Source organism: Panthera pardus, unplaced genomic scaffold (genome assembly GCF_024362965.1).
Source record: "Panthera pardus isolate Hobbes unplaced genomic scaffold, ASM2436296v1 HiC_scaffold_26, whole genome shotgun sequence".
NCBI lineage: Eukaryota > Metazoa > Chordata > Mammalia > Carnivora > Felidae > Panthera > Panthera pardus.
This window is the reverse complement of record NW_026526832.1, coordinates 1,620,352-1,642,957: the sequence shown is the minus strand read 5'-3', so window position 1 is coordinate 1,642,957 and position 22,606 is coordinate 1,620,352. Positions and strand designations below refer to the sequence as shown.

At 37.8% G+C, this 22,606-nt stretch overlaps 1 protein-coding gene across 14 annotated transcripts in view; it reads left to right on the top strand.

Moving 5' to 3' along the window:
- IMMT (inner membrane mitochondrial protein) overlaps positions 1-22,606 on the top strand; it is a 39,575-nt gene that overhangs the window by 12,853 nt on the left and 4,116 nt on the right. The window contains exons 2-12 of one of the 14 annotated variants that reach the window (XM_019443932.2): positions 752-825; positions 1,571-1,760; positions 5,765-5,876; positions 7,893-7,991; positions 8,342-8,437; positions 11,077-11,213; positions 13,682-13,785; positions 15,023-15,158; positions 15,646-15,775; positions 20,596-20,610; positions 21,925-22,148. In XM_019443932.2, the coding sequence (XP_019299477.1) occupies positions 752-825; positions 1,571-1,760; positions 5,765-5,876; positions 7,893-7,991; positions 8,342-8,437; positions 11,077-11,213; positions 13,682-13,785; positions 15,023-15,158; positions 15,646-15,775; positions 20,596-20,610; positions 21,925-22,148 (1,317 nt within the window). Of the gene's footprint in view, positions 1-751; positions 826-1,570; positions 1,761-5,764; positions 5,877-7,856; positions 7,992-8,341; positions 8,446-11,076; positions 11,214-13,681; positions 13,810-15,022; positions 15,159-15,645; positions 15,776-20,595; positions 20,611-21,924; positions 22,149-22,606 lie in introns of those variants that run through there. The other 13 variants (XM_019443925.2, XM_019443969.2, XM_019443949.2 and 10 more) reach the window with 13 other exon arrangements.

Genomic DNA, 22,606 nt, shown 5'->3' with positions numbered 1-22,606 from the left:
TGTTTTATTTAAGGGATCTGCATATTGTTAAGAAACATTTGCATTTATGTGCTTTACTTTGATTAAAACAAATTTCAAAGTGTTGGTCTGATCATTTGCTTTCAGGTAAAAATAGATTAGTAGTTACATGGAGGTAATTACTGAGGATTTACAACATTGACATTTTTTTCTTAAAATTATTGGCTTTTAGTTTAATTGTACACTATGCAAAAACCAAGATGTACTTTTAGATTTAAATGAGTGTCTTTGGGAATTGACTGGCCCCATAGTTATCGTATAGACGGGATAAGATAAATTTTTCTAGATAAATTAACCTAAGATTGGATCTCTCCCCTGAATGGATTTGTATACATCCTACAATGTGGTGTTTTGTATGGGTGATTTTTCAGATGTCTAAAGCTTACAAAGTAAAAATAGATATTTTATGCTATTGTTTTACTTTTTCTTGCCAACTAGAAAAGCATATGGCAAATTCCAGTTGTGTCCAAGAAATAATTAGCATACATAACACTTGAAAGTGCTAATTGATCATAATCTGATAATTTTTTTAATCTTAAAAATTATCTAACCTGAACCTTGGGGTACTGGAAGCATCACTCTTGTTAAGGGTCTATAAGTTAATTTCTCAAAGTAAAATAATTTTTTGTTTAACAAAGACATTTGTAATAAAAATTCTTCATCTGAGTTACCACCCTAAAAGCATCCCAGATTCCTTGTGCATTGGTTGTGACGTTTTCTCTTTCCTCTCTAGAGCTGTCTCTGTGGGAAGTTTGTCCTACGTCCATTACGACCATGCCGTAGATACTCTACTTCAGGCAGTTCTAGGTATGTGGTCTCCCTGTCAACAGACTTTTAGCTGTTGATGACAGATGTGTGTGCGTATGTGTTTTCCATGAATATGGGAATAGCTGCTTAAAATTTTTTTGTTAAGGGGTACAGACACTGGAGGTTTGCTGTAATATTTTTGGAGCATTATTTATTTGTAGGTGAAAATTTGTTATGATCCTCCTTTTAGTTCTTTTGTAGTTAGGTGACATCCAAGGTAGACAGCCTCCCTCCCTCATGTGCTGTCTTCCATTCTGTGGCAAATAGATGTCTATTTAGTACTTAGCACATTGTAACTTCAAAAGTGTTTGTTTTATTTGATATTTATATTGTCTTTCTTTTGTAAAGGGTTTATTTTACTGTATTTACAGAAATGTTATTAAGGAGAGAGGAGCTTTGAAAGTTAGTATTTCTTTTCTGGGTTCAGAGGAAATCTTGTGATTGTGGACATCTTGAAAATTTTTTAACGTCTTGAATTTTAAGGTTACTTAATTCTGCCTACTCTAGATATTACTGTACTTAAAAAATGTAGTTATCCATAAATGTTATTTTCTATTGCAGATATGTTTTAAAGCAAATCAGTGAAAGATGATGTGCAGCTATAGAAATAAACTTGGCTGCTGAAATCTGAATCAGCAGTGGAGAGGTAGAGGTTAGGGGTCTTTAAGACCCTTACCATTGGTCTAAGGAAGTTGGTGTGGGAGAGCCAAGGAATATAAATGTGTTTCCTATTTCTCTCACTTAGGTTGTCTCCTGGCAAAATTGCGGGAGCTGGCCTTTTGTTTGTTGGTGGAGGTATTGGTGGCACTATCCTGTATGCAAAATGGGATTCCCATTTTCGGGAAAGTGTAGAGAAAACCATACCTTACTCAGACAAACTCTTTGAGATGGTTCTTGGTTCCCCACCTTATCCTGTTCCATTGCCAAAGAAGCCGGTAAGAGTCATAAAAATATTTCAGTTTATCCTACGGAGTACTTGTAAAAGCATGTTGTTTTCATCTTGAAAATATATGTATAATTAAGTAGAATTTTCCAGATGTGTGTTTGTTAGTTTTCTTTAACATTAATCTGTAGAGTTGGATTTTTATCCCTTTGGAGTTGAGGGTTCTCATTAAGTACCCACCACATAGAAAATAATTGCATGGCACACGAGGGTAAATGGAAGAGGCCGATTGGGCAGAGGTAACTGTGTCTGCCCTGTGGACGGAGAGTGTTCTCTGACAGCCTTCACTGTTGCAGCTATCAAGCTGTGACTTAGAACACTAAAAACGTAAACATAGAATGGTCATGACACAGAACCCAAGTGGTTCTAGTTAGTACTGGCTCTTTTTAGACCACAAAACAAGAGTCACAGAATTTTGAGCTACTTACTGATTGGTTGATAGGAATATCTTCTGGTATTTCTGGGACTTGGTGCATATTCAGAGTATCACTCCCCCCGCCCGCCCCAAATCAGGCCTAAAATTTTTTTAAACATCTTAAATATTCTTCATTCAAACAACTGCTTTGAATAAAAATTTACAAAGGAGATTGTGAATTTTTGCTGATTTAGCCTTGGGTGTTTATGCTGTGAGGCTGGACATAGCTGACTCCTTCCTTAGAAATTGGGTGGATTTCTTTTCTCTAGTGTAGTCTACAGACCATTCCTGTAACAAGGTTAATATTTGGAAAAGCAAATGTCCTCTCACACCCTCCCCCAGCCCTATCATGCTTTTTCAAAACAGTCTTCCACATCATTTATTCTTCCATATGAACTTTAAAACTGCTGTGTTTGCTGGCCAAGAGAGACAGTTTTGCAGCTTTAGTAGTCAAGGAACAGAATTCTGTGGATTCATTCTAAAATGTTGGGTCTATTTGAGCTTACATGACCCAGGAGAAATGGTTGGGCATAATTCTAGGAGCATGGAGACAGGCTGAACAGTTCAGAGTAGTGTTCTTTTCTTGCTTGACATGACTTCAAGTGTCATTTTTTGTAGATGATTTGTCCGTCTCGTCATGGCCTCCCCTTATTCCACTCTAACTATCTTGCTGAACATTTCCACTTGGATTACTTGGCAGGTCCATACTGTACTACCTCAAGAGTTACACTCTTCCTGATTTGCTTTTTTTGTGTTAAAGATAGTGCCATGCTGTCACATAGTTAGGTTAGGATTCTTGGATTCATCTTCATAGTTGCCTATATTTTGTTAGCTATCCTATCTTGTTTAATCTCTGATATTAATTTTTTTCTTGCATTACTACTGTCCTTATCCCATTTCTGACCTTTATCATCTCCAAGCTAGACCTGTTTCTTTGTGGCCCCAACCCTTTCTTTCCAGTCTCCACCCCTGAGATCTCTCCCCACCCCCATCATAGCCTAGGCCATCCTCTTGACCAGTATCAGAGAATCTTCTAAAATAAGTGCTATTACATTTTCATGATATTTTCATGATATCACTTAATCAGCAAGTTTTATACATTTCTTATCGTTTGAAAGACAGAGACTGTAGAATGTAGAGAGACTTTCGAGATTGTTTCATGTTCTGACTAAGGAGAGTAGAACCAGGAGTGGTTAAAAGTGAGCCTAGGAGCTGCCTATTTGTTCCTTTATTTTCTGTAGTTTATGGTTTTTGATGGTGTTCAGGTTGCTATTTAACACACTTAGCAGTCTGGCTCTTACTTACCTTTCCAGCCTTATCTCCAAATCATCCTGCACATAAATCCTTGGCTTTGTGCCAGTTTACGTTATAAATATGCCTTGTGCTTTCCATTCATTTATTCAGCAAATGTCCATCAAGTGATTATTATGTACCAGGCAGTGTTTCAAGGGCCTGTGTTAAAGCAGAGAACAAAGCTGCTTTCCATTTGCACAGTTTTTCCGTTAGTGGTCTTGTACCCATAGTGACTTCCTTTCTTTTGCCTACTAATATTCTCTTTAAGACCTGCATCCTTCACTGCATACACCAAAGTGTATTTTCTCACCTCTGAAGTACAGTAGCAGGTAGTGTTTTTATTTTTTAATTTTTACTATTTATTCATTCTCTACTCACATATTATTACCAACTTGTTCCTTTTAGAAACTGCATTTTACATTTTATTTCATGATAATCCTTTTTGTGCCGAAGTGATTATTTATGTATAGATCATAAATATTGAGAGAAGATAAACTTCAAATCTTTTTGATGGACATGGAATAAGATCTGCCTAAATGGAGACAAATGTTACTTTCCTGGATGGGACTTAATACCATAAAAAATGTCATTTTTCTCTAATATATGCATTTTTCTCAAGTTTCCCTTAAATTTGATTAGAAATTTAAGAGAGAGAGAAATGATTTAATTTTGAGAGAAATGATGTTTGTATAGCTGTATATACATACCATATACACATACATCTAATAAGAATTCTAATGAATTTTTCTACATGGTGAAGAATCAGATAAGATGATTTTAACGTTCACATGAAAGGATTAAGTAATGTACAAAACTAGCTAAGAACATTTCAGAACAGTGTTGGGGTGGGGAGGGGTCAGAGGACACTTGCTTTTCCAGGTAATTGGACTTTGTTATAATCCTACTTTAATACAACAGTAAGGTTTTGACACAGGATTGGAAATAAGAGGAATGGAACAACTTAACGTGGAAATAGATCTTATTTATACACAGATACATGTACATACACGTTTATTGTGAGAGTGTGAATTGCTAGATCCTTCTGTGAAAGTGATCTGTTAATATCTTCTAAAAATATACAACCTTTTTGACCCAGCACTTCCTCTTTTTTGGCAAACTGTCCCGCAGAGACCACACTATAGTACTCTTCAGTTACATGGACATGGATGTTTCACAACAACAAAAAAAGCAGAAAACAACTTGAATGTTCCAAAATAGAATGGTTGACCAAATTGTGGGGTTTACAACTACATTAAGATATGCAATTAAATTAGAATATTATGCAACTAAAAATAATTTCTTGACCTGGAAGAGACTGTCCACGGTACATTATTAAATGAGAACAAAAACAAGAACTGAGTTACGTGGTAATTTGTATAATATAACCCTACTTTAGTTTGTTTAAAAAATGAAAAATTGTATATGTGTATACATACCTGAGCTTATGCTCAGGGGTGGAAAGATAGATTTCAGGCTATTGGCAATGGCTACCTGAGAGTGCTGGAAGGGAAGGGAGCAGTAAAGGCATGTCTCGGTATTAGTTTGCTTGTTATAGTGATCATGTATTTCATGATTTAAATGATAAAAAATTAATAAAAGAAAATGCATATATTTCCAATTTCCGGTAGTGACAGAGATCAGAACTATTTTTATTATATTTGGGTAGTCCTGTTAGAGATATGAGTCCCCTTGTCAAGTTCTGGCAAAATATTTTGGTACTCAGTAACTTTTGCCAGTATATCATCTGGCAGTCTTGTTAATGAATAAGGCCTTAAATTTGAGGCAGATGGTAACTGAGAAAAAGTGGATATTAAAATTGGGTTGTGTATTTTAGTGTGCAATTGCATGAATCTGGGAGATTAAAGAAACAAACTTTCAGTTTTACTCAGACCCTCTGAAAATTACTTGTTTCTAACTGAATGTATACACAACGCAACAAAATTTGATTTAGAAAGCAGATGGAAATGGTCTTCTCAGCGTTGTATGTGGAAAAGAAATGGTGTTTAAAGGGAAGGTTCTACATCATGTACTTTATTGGTTGCCCTAAGAAAAGCCTTTGTTACTACTAAAATGTGGGCCAGTCATTTGGAATGAAGTTTTGGGACTGCATTTTTCTAGGATGATGACTTCTCTTCCCTTACTGTGGTTAATAAAATACATTATATTGTAAAGTGTTAACTTTGTATGAAAAGCCTGAAAGACTTTTGTAATAATACAAGTTACAGTATGCTGCCTTAAAAAAAAAAATAATATTGTATCTGAAATGTTACCTGTGTTTTATTTCCAAGAGTGAGTCTGGTCCACTAAAAATCTCTAGTGTATCAGAGGTAATGAAAGAGTCTAAACAGCCTGCCTCTCAAGTACAAAAACAGAAGGGAGACATTCCAGCTTCAACAACAGGTACTTACATTTAGAATCCTTTTTTTTAAATTATAGGTAAATGAACTGTTTTAATGTATTTGTACTCAGAGTCAAGAGGGGGCCCCCACCCCACGTTAACTCTTCGGGTCCCTAGTTCTTACCCTGGGAAAGGAGTGTTCATTCACACCTGTCATTTTGGCACTCATTTTATAGGAGTTGAGTGGGATATGGAATTGGACCTCATTCTGAATAGCTACTGAGTGAGGATAACAGCAAGAATTGTCTTGCCTGCAACACTTTCTCTTTCTTTCTTCTTAATATTTATTTTGAGAGAGAGAGAGAGAGAGAGAAAGAGAGAATCCTATGCAGGTTCCATGTTCAGCATGGAGCCCAATGAAGGGCTCAATCTCACGACTGTGAGATCATGACTTGAGCCAAAATCAAGAGTCAGGTGCTTAACTACCTGCACCACCCAGGTGCCCCAACATTTTTCCTTTTATGTTTTTCCCCTCTGACTCCTAGTCTTTTCTCCTCTTTGAATTTTAAGATTTATTCTCTTTTCTTACCTCTTTACCGTTTCTTTCTCCTCTCAGTGATGAAAGTGTCTTGGTCTAGCTGTGGTCTGGGGATTTTTTTTTCTTTCATGAGTTACCAATAATTTATGGCACTTACCTAACTAACCTGCTCAGTATACATTTGAACTTCTGTGTTCCTCCTTAGTCACTTTTGTCCTTGATTAAACCTCTTTGTTTTATTCACATATTCACTAATTGTCTACTATATGCCAAATATGCTTTTAGGCGCTGGGGCTGTAGCAATGAACAAAACAATAAAAACAAACACAAACTCTGCAAATATTCCTTAGTGGGATGAGGAGAAGAAAATCACATAAATACATGTGAAGCGTATAGGATGTCAGAAGTGATGTGTTGGGGGGAATATTGCAATTTAAAATGGAGTGGGCAGGGGCGCCTGGGTGGCGCAGTCGGTTAAGCGTCCGACTTCAGCCAGGTCACGATCTCGCGGTCCGTGAGTTTGAGCCCCGCGTCGGGCTCTGGGCTGACTGCTCGGAGCCTGGAGCCTGTTTCCGATTCTGTGTCTCCCTCTCTCTCTGCCCCTCCCCCGTTCACGCTCTGTCTCTCTCTGTCCCAAAAATAAATAAAAAACGTTGAAAAAAAAAAAATTAAAAAAAAAAAATAAAAAAAAAATAAAATAAAATGGAGTGGGCAAAGACTAGAAAGAGATAAGGGAATAAGACATGTATAAAAGGCTGGTGGGAGAAAAGCATCCCACACAGAGGGATTAGCTAGCGCAAGGGCTTGGTATATTTACCTAGTAAGGAGCATATGAAGCTGGAGTGGAGAAGAGAACACTAGCAAATGAGGTCGAGAGGAAGCAGAAAGCCTATTGTGGTACTCTTTGGAGGCCGTTATAAGAATTTTGCTTCATATTCTGAGTGTGATGGGAGGGTGTTAGGGGGGTTCTGAGCCAGGGTATTGATTGATACCTGACTTTTAATAAGATCAGTGGCTTTGGTGGAGAATAGATAAAGGGATCAAGAGCAGAGCAGAGAGACCAGTTAATAGGCTTTGTGATAATCCAGCTTTATCTCTTAAATGAGGCTTTCGGTTTAATTTTTTTTTCTCTCTATTCTGTTGCTCTTTATTCCCCCCTGCCTTTCACCCCTAGAATTACTCATTTTCTCTTCCCACGCTTGTTTATAAGCTCTTGAATTTCTTCAGCCTTCCTTTCTTCTTTTTGTGTTTAGAACTGTCATCCTGTTCTTGCTCACACCTCTTCTCTCTTCTCTACCACTCTTAAAAAATATTTTTTGGTCATCTGCTTTGTTACTACTTTTCCGTGTTATGTAAATCTTATGCGCGTGTCTTATATTTTAAGATTTAATGCCATTTAATACTGTTACCGGAATCCTTGCCTGGTGCTAGTAGTAGTAGATTCCTATATGCTTCTTTGTTAACCCAGGAAACTATAAATACCATGAGTAACGTATATTTGTAGGACCTACAGCGGCAGCTCAAATTATTTCTGCAGCAGGTGATACACCGTCAGTCCCAGCCCCTGCAGTTCAACACGAGGAATCTGTAAAAACTGATCACCCTGGAACTGAAGGAAAATCCAAGCCTACAGCTTCAGGTAGTTTATTTATATTTGTGGTTTTATAACGATTTGCTCATCAGAACTATTTAATGCCTAGGCAACCTCTAGACAGTATGTATGTACCCATATATACTGGTTTTATTTACAGTCTTGCTTAGAGAATTTTTTAAATTTCGGAGTCTGTGTAAATCTTTTAAAGCAAAAGGTTTAGAGCTGACGCCCTGTTTCTTCATGTTGGAATCATTGATGATGTGGTTTTAGAATCCTGATGACAAAAATGCCCTCAGTTGATAGAGCTGGCAGGTACAGTGGTGTTTTTATGCCCCTGTGAGCTATTGAAATTCTGTGCTGAAATTTGATTTCCTCTTATTTACTTTTGCTGCAAGAGGAAGCATCCTCAACTTCTGTACGGGAGCGACCACCCGAAGAAGTTGCAGCTCGCCTTGCACAACAGGAAAAGCAAGAACAAGTTAAGATTGAGTGTATGTAAACCAGATGGCTTCTTAAGTACTTTGGGTCATCTCCATCAGTTGCTGTCTTCTCCAGTCATTGGCACACATTTCCTCTGTCAGCTAGTTTGGGTTCTTTAGTGGCATTTCTCCGTGCACCACCTTTATTTCATCATTTGTATTCTTTCCATTTAAACTTCTTTACCCAGGTGGCAAAGGCATTCTTAGTGTACATCTGGAGAAAATTCCAAATAATAACTTTCTCCATTTGTGTTTATTAGGGTTAGTGCTAAAGAGTCTGTGTTCTGGGGAATAGAAATTGTTTATGTTTTAGCAACTTGCTGAAGAGTCTTTCAGTTGTTTAACTCCAGTATTTGTGCAGGTCAGAATGGCTCCTGCTCTGCTTTATTACCAATCTCTGGACTCTCTCTGTAGTAGCCCCCTTATCTGACATTGGTGGAGGGTGGAATATTGTATATATGGCTGGTTTCCAGCTAACTGAAGCATATTCCTTTTTAAGTTTCGACTTTATGGTAAACTTTTTGATGGTTCTAGAAAAAGATGTTAGATACCTAAAAACATATTTTCCTCTCTTAAAGAAGGCATAGGTAACATAATTTATTGCACTGTGCTGTAATACAGTGATCTCTGTAGGTAGGGGATATGTAGTTGTTGCCGGATTGAGAGAGGTTTGTTTTAAAGTCTTATGGCAGCTGTTTATAGTTTTTATTTGTCTCTCTCCATCACGTATTTCTGCTTGTCTGTCCTGAGTGGTTCCTGTTTCCCTTCTAATGCATTGGTTCTGACCTATGCTGAGGAGGCAGGTTTGTTAGAATTGTGTCAAGAGTGGAAGGGACAGAAGGAGCATAGATGTAGGGCTTCAGTTTGGCTGCTTGGATTTTGGTCGTGTTTTTGTGTTCTTCTGAGTTCTTGGCCATGGTTACAAATAATTGAGAATGTTGAATAAAGACTTGTAAATAAGTGAAATATTTCTGTACTCCCACTTCCTGGGAGAATTTTTCCTGAATTCAAGTCAAGATTATTTTTTTCTTTTATTCATATTTTATACTTTTCACTTTCCCCCTTTTATTAAATGGACACCTTGGAGTAAGTTGTAAATCCAAGATGGCGATGTCTGTTTCATTGTGCTCTTTGTTGTTGTTCAGTTCTTATATTTCATTTTGGGCAAAGTGGAAATTTTAAGGATTCTGTCTATCACCTCTTAGTTTTCTCCCAAGCTTTCCTTTAAGAATGTATGCGTTTGTAATTTTTATCAAGAATCCAAGCACACAAAATCAAGTGGAACTACATCGAACTAAAAATAAAAAAGCTTTTGTATGGCAGAAGAAACAACTAACAAAATGAAAAGGCAACCTATGGAATAGGAAAAAAGTTGATACACAAAATATATATGGAACTCCTACAACTCAATAGCAAAAAAACCCCCACAAAATAACAACAACAATAACAAGGAATCAAATACAGTGAATAGACTCTTAAAGAAGTCTTCGAGCCTGTGGGCCGCTGTGAAGTAGTATACTGTTATTTGTCACACTGCTTCGATGTGACCCCATTAATTCATGCATGTTCTCTCCCTGCCTCTTTTCCTCTTTATATCCCTCTCTTCATATCCCGTGTCTTCAGAACCTCGACTTCACATCCGTAGCTTTGTATTTTCTTGTCAGCACCTTGCTCCTTCTGTCTTTGTTGCAGAGGTACCACAAGTGGTTCCTAGGTTCCGTTTGTTCTAGTTTACGCTGCTTTTGCCTAGAATCACCTTCTGTTTTTGTCTCAACTGCCAAATATTTTTGCCTTTTTTAAAAATCATCTGTTATCTGATTTAAATTACTGTTCTCACTGGCTTTCTTTCTTCAAATGAATCATTTTGCCATTTTAGCATTGTATCTAATATCCCTTGCTTTATTTATTTATTTTTTTAAATTAGGTTTCTTTTTGATTCCTGAAGCAGCAAATAGAAATATGATCTTAATAGGTCGTAGCCTCTTGAACACCAGTGTCTGGCTGTTTCCTGAGTTCTTTTGTAGCAAAACACTTTCCATTCCCAAACCAACTTTTCTTTTTTATTTGCATGTTTTCTTGTCTTTTTCTTTTTCTTGTGTGTCTGTCATGTGTATGTGTGTACGTGTGTGTATATATACATAACTTGCTAGGAGTATCCTTTCCTCCTGAGTAGATGAAGTGGGTACGTCTTTTTCCCTGTGGTTCTATAAGATCATTATTTACTTTATTTTTTTTTATAAGATCATTATTTAAACTTAAAAATGCTGGTGGTTATACTAAATTTATAGCCTCTGATAGCTAAAAGGGGCTATAGTGTCCTAAACTTTGTTCCTCCTTTTTGAAGTATATGCTAGCTGCCTTTAAGCATTTTTTTTTTCTTAAAAAATCCCCAAACACTTTTTATTTTGAAAAAATTCAGTTCTACATAAAAGTAAAAATAGTATAATGAACCCCCATAGGTGTTTCCACCAGATTTGGTAATTACTAATATTTTACCATACTTTCAAATGAAACTGATTCTCTCAGTCTGTATGTTATTTTTGTTTTTTACATTTTTGGGGAAAGCAGTGGAAGGCTCAGTAGGATTGGCAGGGAAGTTTAAAGTTATTTAGGAAGGAGGGATTTGTTTTCTAACGGTTTTTGTATTTCAGCGGTAGCTAAGAGCTTAGAAGATGCTCTGAGCCAAACTGCTCGCATCACTCAACAGGCCATCATAGCCCAGAATGCCGCGGTGCAGGCCGTCAGCGCACACGCCAGCATATTGAAGGCAGCCATGGACAATTCTGAGGTGAGCCAGAGAATGAGTAGACTTGTGGTATTTAAGACTGATTTTTCTACCATGGGCTTTCTCTCACTAAGTGAAGACTGTCTAGGGTAATTGTTATTTTTAAATAAACAAGGCAGGGGGCGCCTGGGTGGCTCAGTCGGTTGAGCATCCGACTTCAGCTCAGGTCACGATCTTGCGGTCTGTGAGTTCGAGCCCCGCGTCAGGCTTTGGGCTGATGGCTCAGAGCCTGGAGCCTGCTTCTGATTCTGTGTCTCCCTCTCTCTGCCCCTCCCCCATTCATGCTCTGTCTCTCTCTGTCTCAAAAATAAATAAATGTTAAAAAAAAAAATTTAAATAAACAAGGCAGGAAAAAACCTTTAAGTGTTGTTTTTAATGAATTTTATATAAAGCTTTACATCACGACAGTGATATGGTACAAGAATTAGGTCAGATTTTTTGCTTTCATACATTAACAGTGCTTGAATTTGTTGTGTTTTTTTGCTTTAAAGTTGCCAACCACTTTTTAAAATAAACTTTTTATTTTGAGATACTTTTAGATGGATGCATAGTTGTAAGAAATAGTACAGAGATCCCATGTACCCCAAAATACCAGCTATTTTATTTTTTTTATTTTCTTTAATTTTTTTTATTAAAAAAAAATTTTTTTTTAAGTTTATTTATTTTGAGAGACAGAGCACAAGCAGGGGAGGGGCTGAGGGAGAGACAGAATCTAAAGCAGACTCTGCACCATCAGCACAGAGCCCGATGCGGGGCCTGAACCCACGAACTGTGAGATCATGACCTGAGCCGAGATCAAGAGTCGGACATTTAACCGACTGTGCCACCGAGGCGCCCCTATATCAGCTATTTTAAATGCTTATGCTGATTATTTAATTTACACTGAACACTTCAGAGAATAATTACATTAATTTAAAAATATAATACTGGGACTTAATAAATTTCTTTTATAATTATATTCAGTTATTCGGTATATAAAAAACATATCCTGACACCAGGTTATTTAAAGAGTAAAAATAAATATGTAAGCTATGAATCTCAGGGATCAGGATCATGTACGATCAGTGAAGTTTCTTTGCCACTAGAACTGTGTGCTTAAAAAATTTAAACAGACTTCGTGTTATTTTATTCCTATGTACATACATAACAAAAAGTTAAATTAGAGCTCTGATGTAAACAGCCAGAAATTACAACCTTTAAAACTTAAAAGAAAATTCTGGTTTATTCAAAGTCCAAGAAAAAAATGTAAATTTCAGTCCGAATTCAATCAGGAAAGTGGAAACCACACAGAGAATGCCTAATATTTTGGTTATACAGGTGTGGGAAGGCTGGATGTTGTATGATAATCAGGAAGTTGGGTTTGAGCCCAAGTGTACCGGTATCTTTCAGAAGGACACTTATTGGAAGTTTTAAATGCCCATGGTATTTACTTTGGTGGAAGGCTACATAAGAGAGTATTTCCTCCTCCCAGTGAACACATAATATATAGTGCATGTGAATTAGATAATATGAAATCTATTGAAATCAAGATTTTACAACTAAAGGGCATTTTATATTAGTGGTTAACTAGATTAGGGAGTATTAGCTGGTGTTAACAAAATAATCAGAAACATGTATGAACGCAAGTTTTGAAATGTTAATAGATTCCAACTTCTGTTTCGTCCAATAAAAAACCTGCAAGTGCACAAGGACTCTTACTGAATTGCTTTCTTAAAGCAGTGTTTGGAAACCGTTGGACTTGGCTTGATGGTGGGGGAGTCTGGTATCTATTCTACAGAGCAGCTTATGCTTGGACCTCTAGACGGGTTTTTAAGATTTTTTTGTGTGTGTGTGTGTATGTGTGTGTATATATATACACTTATATCTATTTAATTTCATAAAATGTTAATTACATATACATATGTAATTACATTATATACATAATTACATTATATATATGTAATTAACATTTTATGAAATTCAGCCTAAGGGGGAGTGGGTTTGACAATAATTTTCACTTTACAAATTACAGAGGGTATTTAGGATAATGTTTTGGAGGAATAAGGACTCTACAAGTGTGTCAACTTTCTACTTAAACTGTGATTTTGGTAGACCTGCAGTGAAGGAAATTTTAAGTATTGGTGCTTCGTTGCAGAATAATTTAATCAGCAAATAATTTATGAAGTTACTGTTCTTATTAACCTTTTCTGCTTCATTTCTCCTTTGGAGAATCTAATAAAAATATCATCTCTGCTTAGAAAATGCTTATATGCACGAGAACACAGTCTTACAGTTTTGGTGGTTGCTGTTGATGAGGGTCTTGGACTTCTTTGATCCTAACCATGAACTTTAGATTAAGAGATCCTGCTCTGATGAAATATTATATATAGGTTTTTACCATTGAATTTAATATCCTTGTTTCTAAATTTAGCCACATTGGCCTATCCTAGGTCAGTAAAAGCAGTTATTCACATTTTATACGTTTTGTTTAGGTTGCAGGTGAGAAGAAGGCGGCTCAGTGGCGCACGGTGGAGGGTGCATTGAAAGAGCGCAGAAAGGCAGTCGACGAGGCTGCTGATGCCCTTCTCAAAGCCAAGTAATTACTCATGGACTTTAACAAGTAATTAGGGCCTCCTGGTGGCTTTCTTTGGGCTGGGTTTTCTTTGTACTGTCTGTATAGAAAGAGAAGGCAGAGAGACCCTTCCCTCCCTTCACCTGTCCTTGATCTGTATTGGTTATCAGGAACACAGAGCCTGAAAAAGGAAAGAGGGAATAAAATATAATTAGGCCAAAGTAAATTTAGCCATGACCTATATAAAGGATCTTGTATAAAAAGCAGTTTTTCTTTAGATTATTGCTTGGGTGATGTAGCTCTACAGATTTCCTGAGAGCCTACCATAATTTCAAGATTTTTCAGGGGTGGTTTGGACGGTTTTATCAGAATCTTGACAGTATGTTACAATCTCTTTGCCTTAACTAAAGTAGGAAGCAGTAGGTCTATAATAGGTCTAGTTTTATGCCACCTTGGGCTTGATTCCTGGAAGTTGGCTAAAACTAGGTCAAGCATTCCAAGTATACGATCCACCTCTCATTATGGAAACTTACATTTGACAAAAAGTTCTTAACAACATTTTGGGATCGTGGTCATTCAAAATGATGCTGTCATTTTTAACAAAATATTATCGATGGAGAAAGAGAAGCCTTCTAGTAAAGCCAGAATATCTTTTAGGAGACTTAAGACATTATGCTCATATCACTCGACCATGAGTTGGGGCTCTTGAGTTCTGTGTTTTGTGGTGGGTAGGCCACAGTTCATCCAGTTTGTGGAACATTTTGAATCATGATAGCTCCCTGAGACCCAGCTTTTGCTCAGTGAGCTCTTTGGCCTCCTCCCTTGCTGCTGTCTTCCTTAAGCTCTCACTGGCAGGGGAATCAGCCTAATCCCTGGAAAAGCTGCTGTTTATTGAGTGCACCTGTGCCAGGTTCTTCTCATCAGTTAGTTTTAATTCCCTCAGAAAGGTGAGCAACAGAGGAGAGGCTGATCTGGAGTGGAATCCAGGTTTGTCTGGTTCTGAAGCCTGTGTGTTTCCCTCTATACCACGCTGCTTCTCTGGTTCACCTTAGTAAATCTGGCTTCTGACCAAGCTGTTTTCAGTTGTTTTGTAAGGAAAGCTTCTTTGCGTATATTTGTTATGAAAACGCATTCGGTAATTTCTTTCAAATTGTATTTTTTTCATAGACTTTTTAACAGTTATGTTATATTGACATCACAGTCTTTGATAAAGTTGGTAAGAAATAATACTAGATCTTTGTTATGCTTTATTGATTTCCAGAGAAGAGCTAGAGAAGATGAAAGGTGCAATTGAAAATGCAAAGAAAGAAGAGGTTGCTGGGGCCAAATCTCATATCACTGCTGCAGAGGGGAAACTTCACAACATGATAGTTGATCTGGATAATGTGGTCCAAAAGGTGGGTTTCTTCGGTCTTTCACAGCATTTCAACATTTTTAAATATAATCCTTTAGTCAAAGGATTTGAAGAATTCAGGAAAATAATAAGATTCCTATCTCTCTCCCTCTTCCCCTGTGAAGAATATTGTTACTGGTTTTAAAAACTTACTTGGAATGTCCATTATAGTGATATTTTTTATAATAGGCAGCATTTTTGGTCATGATTATTAAATGAAAATTTTCAGATCTTCTGCCTTCATTTATGTAGTCTATATGGGTAGTTTCCTGTGACCCAGAGAAGGAGGGACAGGGGGATAGTAAGTTGGAAAGGCGCCTGTCCATAGTATTTGAATAGAATTACAAGGCTTATGTTCCTTTGAGCTTTAGTGTTCTCTCTGTTATTTACATATTCCCGGCCATTGTGTAAATAATGTAAATATACTTTATCTTTCTTTGGATGCTTATGGTATTTTGTCTTCACTTTAACCACATCTTGTATTTATTTAGGTCCAAGCAGCTCAGTCTGAGGCTAAGGTTGTGTCTCAGTATCATGAGCTCGTGGTCCAAGCCCGGGATGACTTTAAACGAGAACTGGACAGTATTACTCCAGAAGTCTTGCCAGGGTGGAAAGGGATGAGTAAGTACAACTGAACTGTTGTTGATACTTTTCTGTGTTTGTTTTATTTTTTTATAGTTTTTTTAAAAGTTTATTCATTTTGAGAGTGAGCAGGGGAGGGGTAGAGAGAGAGGGAATCTCAAGCAGGCCCCACACTGTTGCACGGAGCCCAATGCAGGGCTCAAGCTCATAAACCGTGAGATCATGACTCGAGCCAAAACCAAGTGTTGGATGTTCAACCGACTGAGCCATTCATGTGCCTCACTGTTTTTGTTTTTTAATAGCTGTTTGACTAAACTTGCTTCAGCCCCATTCGTCTAATCCAAACCCCTGTGGTATGCCTATCTTGTGCGGTGTACAGTATGGTGTTTGCCACATTTTATTTCATTCAGAGCCGTGGTAGGTGACACACTTGTGACAGTATTCCCATGGTTTTAGTCATGGTAGACACAAGTTCCAGCCAGCGTGTAATTCTATAACCCATGATTCTGTTACTCAGGAAAAAGGAAAAAAAAGTTTAGGATCCAAGTAAGTGAGAGTGGCATTATAACCTTAAATCTGTTAGAATATTATATATATGTAAAATTATTCAAAGCCTTTGGTACTTTACAGATATTAGTAATGAATAACTCATGGCACTCCGTATGACTGCTTGTGTGACAACGTTATGGTTGAAAGTTCACATGGTGAAAGGAAATCATCTGTATGACTGTCCACTTACAAATAGACTGCAGGGAAGTGTGATGGTTAAGCAGTTATACAGAGTGACTGCAAAGAATAGTCAGGTGTCCCTGAAGTGCTCTAAGAGTACTAATCACAGAATTTAGCAGTCTCAACCAGATCAAAATACTCTTTAAATGCTAGCGTCTGTTAGAAGCTAAACATCCGGTAGGAACTGAACTGGTATGTAGGCCTCTTGGGGCTGAAGGTGACCAGTTTGCATCAGCTGGTCTGTGGAGCTAAGGTAATCAAGACCGTTGTGGGAGTTTCAGCTGCGTAACGCCCAGCCAGGGAGATGTAAGGGCAAGAAGCAGAGTCAAAGCTGTTAACAAATAACTCAGACAGTTAAGTGTTTTGAATGCAGTTGACACATTTAAGAGGGAGATTCAGACTCTTGTCAAAGAAAATCAAAAAAGATTTGTAAGAGGATGAAATGGAGAAACACAGTTCATTCTGGGGACAGTGAATCTTATTTGTACATGGTTGTTTAATCTGAGTAGCAGCTGGCAAAATGGGCAGTGTGGGCAGTCTGTCCTTGAGCAGGCTCGGTTAAGCCACGTCTGCACCATTTCCTTCATCGGAATTTCCCAAGGGCTGTGCTTTATTGAGGTTACAGCTGAAATAGTTGTCACCACCCCAGAGACCTTTCCTGACCATCTTCCTCCAGAAGTCACCCTACCACATCACCTTATTTTAGCTTTTGTTTAAGATTTTATTTTTAAGTACTCTCCATGCCCAATATGGGGTTCAGACTCACAGTTCGAAGATGAAGAGTCACATACTCCATGGACTGAGCCAGCCAGACACCCCAATTATCCTTTTGAAATTCTTTTCATTGTTTTTGGTGTTTGTTGCATATCTCTGTCCATGAGGTGTGAGCTGCTTGGCAAAAAATGGGACATTGGTGGCTAGTTGGGGAGCCTCGGTGGGCTGCAGCAGATGAAATCAGGTTGGAAGGCGGGACAGGGTCTGCCTGTGGAGAGTTAGTAGTGAATGCATTCTCTCATCTAAACTACTTGTCTGTGCACTTCCCACTAGGTTAAAGGCTACTGATTTTTCCATGATAACCTCTAGAGTTGCTAACTATAAAAATTCTTTTGCTGATTTTGAAAATGCCCATTATAAACCATGAAAATAGTAAAGCAGTCGTTCTCAACCCGGGGCATTTTTGCCTGCCATAGGACATTTGGCAGTGTCTGAAGACATTTTTGTTTGTAATATTAGGGAGGTGCTACTGACATCCAGTAGGTAGAGGGCAGAGATGCTGCGGATCATCCTGCAATGCACAGAATAGCCCCTCGAAACAAACAGTCGTTTGGTCTGGAATGTCAGTAGTACCAAAGTTGAGAAACTTGGCATTAAAGAAAACGTATCCTATAAAAAGTGAAAGACCCCTGCAGTGCAGTTTCCGACCGTGTGCGTGCGCACGTAATCTCAATCTCGTTCTTTTACTAATCTTAAAAATAGATTACACATTCACATGATACAAAATTTGAAAAGTACAAATGGCATCTGGTGACATTTCCCTTACCCCCCATTCCCATAGCCACAGTTTTCTTCCCAGTGTAACTGATTTCTTGTGTAGTCCTGGAGATAGTTTATTATTTCACAGTTACCCCAGCTATTAATAAATATCCTCACCTCTGAAATCTGAATTCATTTAAGACTTATACACCAGGCTCCTTAGTAATGGTTTATGTTGTCACTTATTTTGCTCTTAATTTGTGTTATTTCACTAAGTTATAAATGTCCTGTTGATACTCCTTTATTTATTTTTTTTCTTCTCTGTAGCTGAGCACAGTGTTAAACATAAAATAACTAACATTATTGAGCATTATTTTATATATAGCACTGTGTTCTAAGTGCTTCACATGTATTTAAAATTCGTAACAGCCCTGGGGTGCCTGGGTGGCTCAGTTGGTTAAGCATCCAACTATTGATTTTGGCTCAGGTCAGGATCCCAGTGTTGTGGGATCAAGCCCCATGTCTGGCTGAGCATGAAGCCTGCTTGAGATTCTCTCCTCCTCTGCCCCTCTCCTGTATCTTGTGTGTGCTCTCTCTAAAAATAAAAAGTAAAAAAAAGTAAAACTTATAACACCCCTATGAGGTAAAGTTGTGTTGCTATGCCATATTTATAGATGGGAAAGCCAAGACACAGGTTAAAGTAATTTGCCCAAGGTTGGGAATAGAGCCAAGATTTCACTCTTACCATTAGCCTCCCTGTTCTCTGCCTGACTGATTTGTACTGGTAGTATAGGACCCCCTTTTAGGCTTTTGAGAAGAGAAATGATCTGATTGTAATGAAGAAAATTAACTTGTATGAGATTGAGGGTGTAGGAAGGGACGTCTAAGGGCAAGGAAACTAATTAAAAACTGCTACAGTTATCTTAAGGGCAGAGTGATAGGGGTTGCCTGTTGTGTGTACCAGGGGCACTGAAGATGAAGAATAGGAAGAAACTTAGAAGTCACCACATAGCATTTGATTTGTTGAACCATAATTTACAGTATCTAGTGAAATTCAGAATGTATATTCTCCCTGATCCAGCTGGTCAACTCCTAGGTATGTGCTCGGGAAGACACACGGGTGCATAAGGAGACTCATAAAAATTTTCATAGGAGCCCTGTTTGTAAGAGCAGAAAAATCAGAAACTGCTAAATGTGCCTTCCATGTGGCAGTATAAATGAATAAACCAAAACTCTCTCACACATAAACGTTAAGAAAACAAGTTGCAGAAGAATATGTAGAGTAGGACACCACTTACATGAAGCTTGAGAACATGCAAAACAACACTACTCATTGTTTTAGGATGCATACATCCGTGAAGTATGACAAAATGAACGATACACATCATATTCAGTTAGTGGATACCACGGTGCGGGGAGGGAGGAGGAGCCCTGAGGAGGAGGGTGGGTGGGTGTTGTCAGGATGGGAAGATTGAGTGCAGGTTGTAGATTGTATCCCAGGGACATTTCCTTTATTGCTGAGGACTAGTATATATTGTCATACTCATGTGCCTTCTTGGGACTGACAGCTTTTTCCATCCTTGCCAGTTTTTCCTCCTACAGCATTGGGACAGATTGGTTTTGGTTTAATACCAGACTAAGTAGTTGCCTTTTAGAGCCATTTTGGATGAAAAAATACCTGTTTTTGAACTTTTTGAATCCAGGGGTCATACCCATGATGTTAAGAAGCTCATGCTGAGAAGCAGGAGACTGGCTGCAGCTCCCCTTTCCTGTCACGTGTCCTCAAGGTGGGGCCTGTGATCCTGGTGGGGAGCATCATCCAAATTATTTAGAATGTTATCTTTTTCTTCCTTACCATCAAATCAGTCAGTCATAGTTCTTAGCTTAATTTGCACAGGCTAAATGCATATTTAATGTGAATTCACTGTTTTTAAGCTTCCAAAGAAGAAACAGTAGCTTCGTTAAGTATTTGAAATGTTAGGGGAGGCCTGGTATTGAGAACAGAGTCTGGCCTGGGACATAGTGAAATACTCTATGAACTAGTGTAAATGAGGAGAATAAATAAGAATTGTAGTCTCTGTGTAAAAACTAAGTTTTAGATTGCTCTAGCAAAACTAGAGATGACCCTGAAAACCAAAGCTACTTTTAATATGAATGACTCCTATTTTATAAAATGTTAGAATTGACCTTGATTTATATTGTTCTATATCCTTTTAGGTTTTAGGAAATAAACTCTATTGTTTTGCTTTCTAATATTAAAATACGCTTTTTTTGGGACGCCTGGGTGGCTCAGTCGGTTAAGCATCTGTTGATGTAGCTCAGGTCATGATCTCATGGTTCGTGAGTTCGAGCCCTGTCTTGGGCTCCGCACTGTGAGTGTGGAGCCTGCTTAGGATTCTCTCTCTCTCCTTCTCTCTCTGCCCTTCCCCCACTCGTGCCCTCTTTCTCTCTCAAAATAAGTAAATAAAAAGATGCCTATCCCTACACTTTAATGTTGCATGGTAGGTTTGATGGGAATCTTTCTTAGAATAGAATAAAAATAAAATAGACTTTTTGTACTACTAGTTCCTGGTTCCTTGTTTCTTTTTTGCAGCTTCCTACTTAATAACTGAAACATGTACATTCTTTTTTCAAACTGTTCTTCTTTTCCTTTGTAGGTATTTCTGACCTAGGTGAGTAACTATGCGTGTTTTATGTTTAAAGTCTTTTGACTCTTAAAATACTGAAGTTTTTTTTGTTTGCTTATGATTCTTTATACTAAAGCATCTAAATTTATAATGTAGAATTACGTTGCAAGTGATAAATCTGATTTGGATATATTTTTGGCATCCGTGTGCTCTCAGGAACGAAAATGTTTCACCAATTGGAAACCTGTTGTATGTATGTGTGTGTATATATATGTGTGTGTATTTTTTTTTTAAGTTTTCATTTTGTAAAATTTCAAACATTAAAAAGTAGGAAGAAAGCTATGATAAACTCCCAATAGATCCACCTTCAGTAATTATCAGCACTTGGCTAGTTTTTGTCATTTATTTCCCCAGCTTATGTTGAAGCAGATCCCAAATATATCCTTTTCAGTTGTAAATACTTTCTGTATGTTTTAAAAAAAACAATCACTGTACCATTATCACACCTAAAACAATAATTCCTTAATATCATCAAATATTTAGTGTTCAAATATCCCATTTTGTAGAATGAATTTTTGTAGCTGTTTTATTTGAATCCGTACCCAAAGGAGCTATACATGTTGAATTTAGTCAATAAATCTCTGAACCCTTTGTTTTTTGCCTCTCTGTTGCTCTTGTTGTGGAGTCATTTATTATGTAGTATTTCCCTCATTCTGTATTTTGCTGTCAAAGTTGTAACTCTGAACCCATAGTAACATATCAGAATACTTGTGGAAGGTGAGATTTGAAAACAAAACACATGCTTAAGCCTAAATGAGGATCTCTGGGCGTGTGTTCTTTTGAGAAAGCTCTACAAGGGATTCTGGTGGACAGTCTGGCTGCTGATCATTGTCCTAGGTAATACCTCTGTTTAGGAAGAGGCACAAAAACTCTTACTAGGGAAGAGTCAGAATTCGAATCTGAATTTTAGCAGAAAAGAATATTAGGATGCCTATTATGACTGATCATAGTTATGCATGAATGAAAGTATAGAACTGATTATATATGTAAACTGTCTTTAGAGGCAAAATTATAATGAATTATAAAGCCTATTTATAATTAGTTCAATTAATTTGGGTTCCTGGAAAAGATTATATACATGAAGGCTCAACTAAATTACTTTGCTTGGGATTGAAGATGCCTTAGTTGGACACAAGCTATGAATTTCTGATGGCAGTGGAGAATCTAAATCTGTCTTCAAATGTTAGCTACCCTTTGGTTTCTTTACAGCTGTTAAATTGTTATCAGTTGAAGCAAGTTACCTTGTAGATGTGTAATTTTGGTGAAATCATTAACATTTTAATGTTGTTTTCTATTTAGCCGACAAGCTGTCTACCGATGATCTGAACTCCCTGATTGCTCATGCACATCGCCGCATTGACCAACTAAACAGAGAGCTAGCAGAACAGAAGGCCACAGAGAAGCAGCACATTGCATTAGCCCTGGAAAAACAAAAGCTGGAAGAAAAGCGGGCATTTGACTCTGCGGTGGCAAAAGCGTTAGAACATCACAGAAGTGAGATACAGGCTGAACAGGACAGAAAGGTAGAGGAAATGAGAAATTTAAAGTGAATCTACTTGATTATCTGCTTCTAGAGATAATACCAACAGTCCCGACTTTAAAATATTAGATGTAAGTCATGCCAGCCGCCTCTTGAATGGAGCTTTGGCCCTTGTTCTAGCCTGAACTTCTAGGGAAGGATTGTTGGAGCAACGTTCCTTTATGTTGAGCAGATGCAGAAGTGTAAGAAAGTAACAAGCCCTTGGTATCCAGGATTATCTACTTTATCTTTCCCCCTGTGGAGCCTGTCCCCTAAAGCACCACGGAAAGACTCTCTGTTGGGTTCTGAAGGTATTTTTTCCCCGCCAGTGTTTTGGTTAAGAATGGATGCAACAGCTCCTCTAGTTTTCTGTCTGGGTACATCATGTGTTAGATAGGTGTCTGCGGGTTGATTCGGGAACCTAGGTACCCATCCTCCCTTCCTGTCCTCTCAGCTGCACAG